At 37.5% G+C, this 12,468-nt stretch overlaps 1 protein-coding gene across 5 annotated transcripts in view; it reads left to right on the top strand.

Annotated features, from left to right (window-relative positions):
• The first annotated feature begins 1,633 nt into the window (after nucleotides 1-1,633).
• GRB2 (growth factor receptor bound protein 2) overlaps nucleotides 1,634-12,468 on the top strand; it is a 67,963-nt gene continuing 57,128 nt past the window's right edge. Inside the window, exons 1-3 of one of the 5 annotated variants that reach the window (XM_025170434.2) lie at nucleotides 1,634-1,758; nucleotides 8,815-9,059; nucleotides 10,370-10,435. In XM_025170434.2, the coding sequence (XP_025026202.1) occupies nucleotides 8,982-9,059; nucleotides 10,370-10,435 (144 nt within the window). In that variant the 5' untranslated portion in view covers nucleotides 1,634-1,758; nucleotides 8,815-8,981. The other 4 variants (XM_025170433.2, XM_088133319.1, XM_088133320.1 and 1 more) reach the window with 4 other exon arrangements.

Raw genomic sequence — 12,468 nt, 5'->3', positions numbered from 1 at the left:
ATAATCATACCTTTATTACAAATAACAGAATAATTTGGGGGGGGGGACAGCCACACAATTGTAATTTTTTTCCCCACAAGTCTGCATGAAGAAAAAGTGGAAACATTTGTTAGTACAGTACAGGCTGATAGGAATCAAGAACTTCAGAGAAAGTCTGATATTTAACTCAAACAAATCTGTGCTAAGCAAAATTGTTTCAACTTAAGTCAACTTTTTCAAAGAGGAACTTTGTATATGCCAAAAGGCTGCAAATGCAAAACAACTGCAGTGCACAGAAAGTTACTTTTACTTTTTGCACCTACAGTGCTGTGTACAGCCTTCCATTAAGCTACAAGACAGCATCGTCTAATGACTCTGGAAGGACTTACCCATACATCAGCAAAGCATGTTGTTTAACCACATGATTATACCACAACAGCAACGTCCACACAACATGCAAAATCAAAATCAAAACCAAACCATACTGCAGTTTAGCATGATGAACTCAGTCACTGTTGATACTGATGCTGTAGTATTTGTAGGGATGAAAGACACTCCACTAACAACTGGTTTTCCTTTTGCATTAAAAATAATTTATTTTCTGACAACCTATGAAATTATTTCTTCATTTCTTGGACATGAAACCAGGGTAGCCTTTCCCTCCTACTACTGCTAGTTTGCAAATGTTACACTAATATTGGCATATGTCCTATGGAACATCTTCAGACAGGGGTGGCTATTTAGGGCCACATGAATGGACATTTAGAATGGCTCTACCTGCAATTACTGTATATGCAAGTCTGTAATACACATGTACCTGTATGCATCTTGAAAATATTTATATCCTTTTTGCACCTTGAATTACATTGATTTTATGAACAAAACTCACTAAATTATGCCTACATACAGTATGGCCAAATTTGTGTATTTATGTTTCCAGAATCACTGTGACTTGGGACTTGGTTTGACTAAAAGAGGGGTGCTCTCTGTTTAAAATGTTCCACAACCCAATTTTTCATAGAATACTGCCTGCCTAGAATGAACTAAATACATGTTGAATGATAAGGGTAGGCTTAAACTGAACACCTTAACTAGTAAATAATCAAAACCCTTTAAATAAATACATAAAAATCTAACATAATCTGTCCTCTGGAGGAAAAAAGTGTGCCTCCTCTTAATCCCGGAAAATACAAAGACATGTTAGGATTACTTATTTCTTGTGTTGTTTGGGTACTTTCCTTCCCACTAGAAACTTTCTGTGGCGGTGGATGCAGCCTTATCTGAGTTGTCTTCTTACCTAGCGAGCCGACATCTCTGATACCAACGAAGTCAGTGGTCTGATGCACAGTATACTAGACTGTGCTGGGAATTAATCCGAGTTCAGTCTCCATTGGCAACCCCAGGTAAGATTGGGTCTATCTAGATTCCTGAAACGCTGCTGCAAACTACTGTACAATATTAATCTTCATGGACCCGGATAGTTTCTCTTTAATTCAGTGGGGAGCTGAGGAACACCCAGCAGTTGGACAAAGCAGGACGAAAGCGCAGGGCGCTACCAGGAGCACACACGCAGCCATCCTCCAGGGCTGAGAACCGAACATCGGCTCCCAGACGTTCTGAGAACGCGCGTTCCGGGCCCCTCCTTCGCCCAGCTCGTAATTCAGGGTAGCGCGTGCGCTCTGTCAGGGCGGAACGCTTCGTTCCCGCTGAGTCGAGGCCTCGCGAGATCGTTTGATGAGGGGCGTAGCGGAAGCTGTTCTGCGGCTCTCCTGCTGAGAGGTAAGAAGCGCCCGAGGTGGAGAGGAAAGCGGGGGGCGCTCGGAGCGGGGCCCCAGCTTATGGTGAGCTGGCTGGGGCGGCCTGGCTGGGGCGATCGAGTGGGTGCCTCCCGGGCACGCAAGTTATCGTGGGGTCTCTTTCTGGCTCGCCAAGCGGGCGGGTGGCCCCAGCCTGTCAAGGGGGTTCTGGCGCGGGCGCTCGTTTCCGACAGCAGGATGCCAGTTTGCGCGCGCCTGAACTTTCCCTTTCTCAGCTTCGCTCTTGCTGGCGGAAAGCCGTGCAAGTTCTCGAGAAGCGGGCGGGGGGGGGGTCCTTTTCGCCTCCGCCCTGGAATTGCTAACTTATGAAACCTCCCTCTCTTGTTTGCAAGTCCTCTACTGGCTTTGGTGAGGTTTTTTGTTTTGCTTTTTTGTGGACTAGTGTTTGGCCTCGATACAAGGCAGCTTTTATATTCATACGAAATTAGGCCGGTAGGAAAACAGTTTTCCTGAATATAATAGTTTGCATGCTAGTTCGTGCCGCTCAATGTGGTTGTATGATAAAGCAGGTCGATGCATAAAAAGCGGGTGTTATAATAAGTTTATTTCGGTCATTGATCAGTCCAAGATAAAATTTGAAAATTATGGAGTTTATAATCAGATTATAAACTCCATAATTTTCAAATGTTGTCTTGTGCTACAACCTGAAAAGTGGATGCTACACTGAGTCTTCAGTAAAAATGGCGGGTAGGTGAGGGGAATATTAGCAGTAAGATTTTGAATCGTACATCAAGATCCAGCTTGATCTTGGGATTGTCAGTGAACCTTCTCATGCATGTATAGGTTTGCTGTTTTGAGAGATTATAGGCATGTGACTAGACATACACATCATGGTATACAGTGAGAGGATTAGGATATTAGGATAAAAGTTGTATTGACAGAAGCTGTTTAGGCAGCTGAATGGTTCTAGATTTCAAATCAAGTTCCAACTAATGCTGTAATTATTTACCATTTTTTCTTCTCTGGAAGCAATTTGATTATTTCTTTGAATAGAAATACAGCTGTTACCACTTCACAATGGCAGTAGTCTTTGTTTAAAAATACAATATTTAAGATTATGTGCCAGTATGAGAATGCATCATTTCCATAACCAATAGTTCAACTAAGGAAGGCTTGAAACTACATCTGATATTTATGTATGTATTCTGTCTTTAGTGTGAAGCTAAGGATATTGTTACCAACCTCTGTGTGCCAAAAGAGTGTCCAGTTCAGAAACATCTTCCATCTCAAGTTTTTTTTTCTTTCCTCACTGATTGTAACTAAAAGGAGGAAGTAGCTAAGCTCCCCTTCCAGTGTCATGTGATCAAATATTTCTGAATACTTTCTGCAACTACATTAATACTTAGTTCTTAAATTTCTTTTTATGTACTGTGCAAAATCATTATGACTATACTTATAGGGTAAAGGTACCTTAAAGTGTATATGTGTCAAAAGTGTATCAAAGCCAACCTCTTTACCTATTTTGACAACTGTTAACAAGGTATAGGATAATATCTTAGCCCTTTCTGCATTTTAGGTAAGGGATGTTACGAGCTTCTAAGGAAGAAAAAAAAGTTGCCATAAGGCTCTCTTCCCCAATAATACTTTCCACTTTATTTAGAACTATTTCAGTGCTAGCCTTGAATTATTTTTATTGATTATAGAAAAACTACTCTTATCAGTTATCAAAAAAATAGTCTCTATACCAGACTTTTTAACGTAACCATCCAGCTCACATGCTTATGTAGAATATTCATGTCCTGAAAGAGAGGAAGAAAAAAAAAGGCTATTATAAGCCTTGACTACTGGAACAAGGAGGAAGTGAACCATTGTTCCTGCTGCTAAAGATTTTGCATAATGAGACTGATCTGGTTCCCTGGAAAAAGATGGTTAACTTTACTGTCTTCTTCCTAAGTTAAGTCCTGTTCTCCCTGCAGCATTTTGTAAAATATGGCTATTGGTACAGGAAGTTTAACAATGCAAAGTGTTTGCTTAATCCAGGACTATCTTTTTCAGTTGAATAAGACTTGATAATTTTTTATTAAATTAGATGGCTTCTTGTTTTGGTCAACTGTTAAAATTAGCTAAAATATGAGCATCTTGAATATAAAGTGAGTGTATTGTACTAGCCTTGAATTTAACCAGTTTGCGACTTTCCACAGGTAACTAAGAATGTTATCCAGGCAAGAGAACTGACTACCAAAAGAGGAATAGATCCTCTGACACTTCCCTAGTTTGTGATGGACATAAGGTGAACATTATTAACCCACCTTCTTGCCACTTAGTTTTTGTACACCCACCAGTACAAAAACTAAGTAGGTTGCCAGCAGAGGAACAAATCATCCTTTTTTGCTGTAGCCCATTGTAATGCTGTTCTGGGTATGCAAAAGGAAAAGCCCAACTTATTTGGCCAGCATAGAAATTACTGGAACAGCAGCAAAAGCATGAAGCTTCATCCTCCAGTAGTACATAGGTTTTTATACTGGATAATTCTTTTATGCCTATATATTAGTGCTTCAAGAAACATTTACTATTTATTTGCTTGTTTGATGTATATAGTGCTGTTTATTCAGGAGTTGTACAGCTTTCCCTCCTCCTCCTACAACATCAGCCCTGTGAAGTAGGTTGGGCTGAGAGAGACACTGCCCAAAGTTATCCAGTGAGCTTCTATGGTTAAGGATAGACTTGAACCTGAGTCTCCTCAATGTCAGTCCAACACCACAGAGGTGTGATAAAAACTCTCTCTGGTAAAAAAAAGGTTGATCTTTGGTGATTGTCAAACCTTTAAGCAGTGATATATTTGCAAGATATATTTGTAGGTTTATTATGTATCAATCAACTCATAAATCCTCTAATGCTCAGTGCTAATAATGCACTGAAAATTATGTCATGAAAGGAAAGTAACATGTCTAAATGACTGTTGTTTAATCATGAATCTACATACCTATACACAGCTTGTTTGAGAAAATGGTTTGAATGAAAAAATATTGGGGGATGAAGAAATACTCTGCTATATAAATAAATCTGTTCCCATTTGTATCCATGAGTACCATTTTGCAGATAAATGTATTTACTAGTCTTTTATACATGATTTTAAAAAAACTTCAGTTAATACTATCTAAAGCCTTTCTAGATCAGACCAGAGAAATAAAGCATTCTGCTCCTATCATAGCTAATCAGAATCCTATAATAACTGACTAGTAGTATGGTAGTCACTTCTAATTGTGTGAATAAAATTTATGTTCCTAGGAATTTTAACCTTGGCACTGGAAATTACAGTCACTGCTAGTAGAATTTATAACTATGTCCTGAATAAATTTGTCTGATATCTTTTTAAAGTCCTCTAGGCTGTTATCATTAACATATTGTGGTATCAGACTCTTTACACTGTGTGAAAAACACTTGGTTTTGTCTGCCCTTAATTCCCCACTTTTCAGCCTCTTTGGATAAGCCCAGATTCTAATATTATGAAGCAGAAAGAAAAAAACAATTCCTATCTGTTTTCTCCACTGTAATGGCACTGTGTTTTTCCCTTTTTTACCCCTAAGCTTTTTGAATCAGTTCTTAATTATCCATCATGGGATTTTCACAACTGCTTGTACATGCACATCTGGCCAGTTTCCATGTATGTCACTAATAACTGAGGCAGTTAGTTCAAAATGTGCACTTCCTTCTGCATTATTTATTTCACTGATTAACTCACACTGGATTTACCAAAATTGCAGTCTGGAAACTGAGTAATATGCAAGCAGAGGAAATTGTACGCATTTCCTTTGCAGATCATTTTGTAATATGTATTTTTGCAATGATTTAGGCAAAATATCTGTTTTTAGAATTTTATATTTACTGTCTGTATTCCATACTTAAGCAAATTCAGCAACAGGGTGAAAAGTGTCATACTAAATCATGTCAGCAATTTCCTGATAAGTCTAGCTTTCCTTACTATTATGACTCTGTAAAAAACAAAACTTACTGAGTTATTGTTTTGTATTATACATCACTTATGCTTGTAAAGTGAAGTGATATTGTAAACTATCTGTCCAAATAAGACTAGACATTTTGTAAATTGTTTTGCTCAATAAACATTCTTGTCTTTTAATTTTTATCCCATTGTTCTCTCAAGCCTGTTTTTATATGTCTACTTGCTGTTGTTTTTAGTGTAATGCTATAATTTCTGACTAGTTAAAGCCTTGCAAGCCAATTCAAGGCAAAATAATCAAGCTGTTCTTTATTGAAAGCATTTTGGCTCAGGTAGACAATGGACTGTGTTGGTTTGGTATTGTATTACTGTTTGCAGAACAATCATCAAGTTTAGATTTGTAGACCTGGTTTTTCAAGCATTATACTATTGTAATTAATGTATTAATGTCAGCAGGAAGCAGCCACAAATCCTTCAGGCAACCAGTGGTGCACTTTGTCTAGTAGAAAATGAGAGAAAGAATTATCACCTGTGTTTCCTCAAAGTTTTTACTGTATCAGAAAAAGAGGAGGATTCTGCCATGCTAGAGAGGGGGAAAAAATGCTAACCGTCTCCCAAGTTGTCTGTTAGACAACTAGGAGGAAAGAAAAAGATCTGTATCTCACTTAGTACTAGAATTTTGACTGGGTTCTCACATTGTCCTAAACCATAAAGTAGTGGCTTTTATTTTGGCTTAACTTGACGAGTGAACCCAACCACCAGAAGCAGGGTGATAGAGTGGGTGATTTTGTACAACACATTAAAGTATATTGAGATTAGACCTAAGAATGGTGTCTGAGTCATACCATGGCTGAGTTTCTTTCTACCTTATTTACAGTTTGTAGCTGTGTCTTGTTTTAAGTTAGCTTCTCAGAGTCCACTCTACTTTGCAGTTTTTGATGAGGTAAGAAATAGCAAAAGCCCCTTTAAAGCAGCAGGAAAACTCTTAGGAGCTTTGCACATTGCATGAAACTATGCACCTTGGTTTACTGAAACTAATCCCAGCCACTGTGATTTGCAAACCATGGCTTGTATTTTACTATCATGTGTGACTGACTACTATGAGATGTTCACCAAACTATAGTTAAAACCATGGGTTTTCATTTAAAAGGATTACAAATGATTGTCCAGTTAAAATGTGTGTTTGCATGAGTTATAGTGGTTAACAAAGTGTAGTGTTGGGATTGTACAGTTTTTTCCCAGTTCTGGTTTTGAAAAATATAGCTGTTCACAATTTATATCCAATTTGTATCATATCTATAATCATACATATTTATTATAGGCTTGTATCCCAGTTTATGTGTGCTTTTATACACAGTCATTGTTTACTAACTCTAGCAATGAATGGGGCTTGCTTATAAATATAACTAGGACCATAGATTTGTCATATTTATGTATCTGCCAGATTGTACTTAATGTGTTTTAAAATATAAGCAATTTGGCACAGGAATGAGAATCCTCTTTTAGGTATATATTTGAATGTTATGATTCCATGTCTAGATTATAGACAGATTGCGGTTTCTTCTGATTACTTTGCTTGTAATTAGAGCTAAAATATTTAATCAATTGTTAACATTATTGTACATATTTTACATATTTAAATGTTTTCCAGCATTTGAGCTTAATTCTGTAAAGCTGGAAGAACTTCAGTTTTCCAGTTAGTAAAACCAAAGTTTCTGTGATAGGTGATCTTACTATTGAGATAGGTGTTTCTCCCTCAGGCCCAGCAGATGACTTTGTTGGCTTCAGATTTATTGTATAGTATTGCTATTAATGTAAAGAGTAAGGACTTTCCTGCAATACTGTGGAATCAACTATGCATCCTTTAGAATACAGCCTGTTTCTTTGAAGGGGGTGTGTCTGTAAAAGCTTATGCAATAATGAATTTGTTAGTTTGTAAGCTGCCACAATATGGTTATGCTTTATGTATATTACATTTGAACATTTGGTTTTTTCATTCTCTGTAATAAATACAAGGATTTTTGATTACTTGTACATCAGACTTCAAATAATGGCAGTCTGGTAAGTATTATGTTGTTAATGTATTATGTTGTTAAAGTACAGGGCAATTTCACCCATATTTCTATTTTCAAAATATTGTCTTTTATACAGTATGCACCTTTTTAAAGGATAATTCTGGCACAGCTATCCCCCCCTCCCAAAAGGGGGAAGATATGCAAGAATTAGTTGTGATTCTGGGAGACTGGAAACAATATTTTCTCTGAACAGTGGAGGAATGGGTACAGAGGCTGATAGCATAGGGGAAAGTTTTATTTCCTCTCCTTTTGAAGAAAGCTTTTTTTCTGAAAACTTGTCAAGACATGTTTGTAGTTTACTAAGTAAAAACTGAGCACGATCCTGTGTTCCACTTGAAAGTAAGCTGGAGTCAAATTTTCCCCCACACCCCTAGCCCTGAATTTAGACATTCTATTCAGGACTGTAGCCTTGGCCTTTAAATAGAAAAGGGAACGGCCTGTTCTATTATAGCAAAGGGCGTGGGGGGGGCAGTTATATATAAGACCATCGGAAGTATTTTATGTTTAATTCAAGGAGCCGCGCATCTAAACGATTGGTTGCTATTTGGAATCTCTTCAGAACTGGAGAATACGTGTTTTGCTCTTGGGTCGTGTGACTTTAGCGCTGTGCGTGAGCTGAACGTTTATCCGTTCAAGAGAACTCCCGGTTTTTGCATTCAAGGGAGGGGGTCGATTTTGCTGCTCTCAGAGCAGCGAGCGTCCCTTCGGCACAGAAGCCCGGCTTTATGTGTCGGCTCCGCTTTGGAGGGCGAGCAGCAGCTGCTCCAGAGCGAGGAGGAGGGGCGTGAAGAGGTCGATTTCTTTCCCTATCCTGTTCGGTGGCTGGAGTGGGGGAGTCTGCGTCTGTCCTCTTCTAGGGGCTGCTATTGGCCGTAGTAAGTGCCACTCGGCGCTTCCTGCCTGCGCCGGGAGCTGAAAGAGAGGTTGCAGAAAGAGGAAGCGGCAAAGCTGAGTTGAGTCGAGAGGAGGGAGAGGTGCAGGGCGCGGTCCCTGTCATTGATCCGGGCTACTTCCCTCAATGTTCCCTCTCTTCCTTCCCTCTTAGGGCGGATTGGCCCTCGCTGTTTCCCTTGTCTATGCGAAAGACAGAGCCAGAGGTCGGGCAGAAAGGGCAGCGCGGACGAGAGGCAAAGCTAAGCCGGGCGTTCCCGGAGAAGGCTTCAGGGAGAGAGCGCCTTTTCCTCTTCGTTGCCATCCAAGAGCGACCCGAGCATGGAAGCTGTCGCCAAATACGATTTCAAAGCCACCGCAGACGATGAGCTCAGTTTCAAACGGGGAGATATTCTGAAGGTAGGTGGTGCACAAAGAGGCCAAGATTGCCCTCTTCAGGCTTTCTCCGAAATGATTGTCTCTAGAAACTCCATCACATCATTCCTAAGACCTTGTATCGCTCCCCACCTCCCACACGCTGAATTTGTCTTTGTTCCGTTGACGTAGAATTACCTTTTGGTAGTTTTACTGTTCATCTAAAGGTTGGGTGGTAGAGCTACACTAATGTTTTATTGCAGTTTGCTGTATGATGCTGCAGGTTTACATAGTCCTCAGTTACTTCCTTCCCATTTTTAATGTCTGTTTCCTCCTCCTCCCTTTGCTAGTGTCAGATTCCCTGCCTACTAAGCAAGAAAGACAGAGTTACCACCAGTGAGTGCTGCTAAGAACAGCATTCTTTGTGTGTATCAGTTCTGCTTAGAAATATTGTTCTGCTGCCCTGTGCAATTGATATTCTTCTGGCTACATAATTTTAAACTCATTTTTTATGATGTATATGTACATCTATCAGCTGAAGATAACATTTAATACCTCTTGGAAAGACAACTCTGTGTGTGGACTTCAACTCCCAGAGTTTCCCAGTGAGGATGAGTATTGTTAAGGATTCTGGGAATTAAAGTCCACATTCTTGAAGTTGCCATGGTTGGGAAACGCTGCGGTAGTTCATGAAAAGTAATACTGTACTGTACTACAACAATGTCCCAGGAATCTGTGTTTCTTTTAGTATAGCATACCCCCAAAAATACAGTGTAGCTTTCTTTATATTTTCAGCTTAGAATTACTGAGGGAAGAGGAGATCTTGGAGATCTTTATAAAAAAAAATTACTTTATTTCTCTTCTGTGTTTCCTCCCAAAGGAAACTCTATAAGTTTCTATAAGCTCTATAAGTTCAGTTAATATTGTATAGAAGTAAAGGGTATAATTTTGATGTATAAAATTCACCTTCAATTTGAAATCTTGATGATTGTGATAACTTTCTTTTGTTAAGCTTCTAATAAAACAATGGGACAGTTCAGTTGAGCATCAAGATAAATTTAGAATATGGTATGCTTAGCATTTTCTGGAATGTAGTCCATATTTTTTATAATTATATAAAGTCTTGGGAAAGTTTGTAGATAACAAAATACAACTATATAATTATACAACAGGGCAACAATGTATTTTTAATTAATTTAAAAATATATGTATCCCACCATTCTGCCTACAGGCTACTAGGTAACTAAAAATAAATGAATATGCATTTAAAATGTTAAAGCAGGCCTGCTTAAGAGAAGCTCTGGGATGGGAGATTTGTAGTGTCAAACTCTGTGTCTTTGGTCTTCCTCCAAAAGATAAAACTAAAGCAACTCAGATGCCATGTTTGGGGAGAAAAGAAAAGGCTGGAAGGCTTAAATCAGGTTAGCCTTATTTTTCCTGTCTTCATGTTAGATTGAATTGTAAATATTGATATTGTGAATAGTTTAGGCATTAATTATATTTAGAACTTCCTTGTATTCTTTACCAATGACGTATTTTCTATTTACTAATATCTGATTAAAAGTCTAAATGATCTTCAATGTTAATTAGATGTGGTACATCTAATTCAGGCGATGTGGGGAAGGAAAACTAATATTCATAGGGTCTTTCCAATGTGGTTAACATTTAGTAATGGGTTCAAATCATAGGGAAGAAAAAAGACTTGAAAAATGGTATTGCTTTCAAGTCCCTGTTTAATATGATCCTTGCCTAGAATGTTGGGTATAACAGCACAGTTGTTGAATCATTTTTTTAAAAGAATATGTATTGAAACCTTATTTCATCTCATATTTCACTGCTCCCTTGGTTTCAACCAATACAATTCCACTACACTGGAATCCGAAAATAAGTGTTATGTGGTTTATAAAATGGCTATTGAAAATAATAATTAATTTCTACTAAGTTAATCCAATTTCAGAGTCTAGTTCAGTCATGGTTTAACCTCACAATGTATCTTGAAGGTGGATTCAGTTTAATGATAACTTGGCTCAAGCTAATCAGTTAGCTTTATAGTCAAATGATAACTGAATTAGCAAAGTGTTCTATATTAGTACTTCAAAAGAGACATCTTACAGGTGTTAGGTTTTGATGTGTTTCTGTATCAGAATCAGAAAATATAGTATTTGTTCATCAGTTAGTATTTAGAGAGAGCACAGTTGAAATATAGATATTGTGTGAAGTGCAATCAAAAGTTTTCTTCTTTCATCAGCCTCTCAGAAAAGAAAAAGCTACTGTCCTATTGGAATTAATATCTGAGAAGTTAATAATTTTGCCTGGGTCCAACACATTCATCATTATTTTCACTGGTCCTTAACATGTTTCACAGTGTCGTCGTTAGATGATTAATTACTATACTTAATGTAAATTAATGAAGCTTGCTTTTTTCAGATTCAGGTTAGTCAATTTAGTCAAAAGGTCTTGGAATTTAGCAAGTAATTGCATATGTTGTGATATTGTTGTCCACCCAATCAGTCTTTTATTAAACATGTCTTGGGGGTCAAGAGATGGAGAACAATAAGATGGATTCAATTTCATTAGTCCTTACTGTGCATATGAAAGAAGATGATTTCCAACTAGTTAACATGTTTAGGTTTAGTGGTAATGGGCATTAAGTATGTTGTATCTTTTTACCAACCTATTCCTCTTTTTTGCTATTGGTTTAATAATTTGTTCTATTAACTAATATCTGTAAAACATAGAAATTATAAAAAGAAGGCCACAGACATTAACAATTTGTTTAGATTTGCAACCTTGCTCAATTATCCTTTCATTTCTCATACGGCCACACTGAAGAATATTGATGAATATATATTATTACTGCCACTAAAATTATAATTTTAATTATAATGTACCATCATTCTAAGTATATCCTTAAAATGGTACCTTCAAAAGCAATACATTTGTATTGCTCTTAAATGCTTGAATGATTAGTAATGTCCTTCCATATTCTTGGGCAAGAAAACAAGATGCATGTTCTTGGACAGATTTTCAGTAGACCCTTTTTAAAGATGTCACTTGTAAGTATTCATTACTGCAGGAAACATACATATTCAGTTCTTGATTATCACTTGAACGGCAACTGTTACCTATTTGTTCAGTAGTAACCTTATGGTTGTGTTCCAAAAGCAAATGAATGTATTTCACCTTTGATTCAACATTGTGCAAATTTGTTGAGATCTGTGTTTGTGTGAATTAGACTAGACTATGATATATTTTGTTTCTGACTTTGAAAATAGACAAATTTTCAGTCAAACTATCCTGCTATAATGATGTCTGGCAAGGAAAACAGATTTTTTTTTCATTTGCCTTATAAAATGTTAGAGGCTATTTCTGTATTGCTTAGATGGCATGTTTTATACTTCTCCCAAGCAACATTAAGGTATGCATGTAGTTTTATATAAGTTGTTGTATTTAG

The sequence above is a fragment of the Python bivittatus genome, unplaced genomic scaffold (genome assembly GCF_059951505.1).
Source record: "Python bivittatus isolate LINGU-HERP-01145 unplaced genomic scaffold, Pbiv_v1 ctg000080_np1212, whole genome shotgun sequence".
NCBI lineage: Eukaryota > Metazoa > Chordata > Lepidosauria > Squamata > Pythonidae > Python > Python bivittatus.
This window is presented reverse-complemented; position numbering and strand designations above follow the sequence as displayed.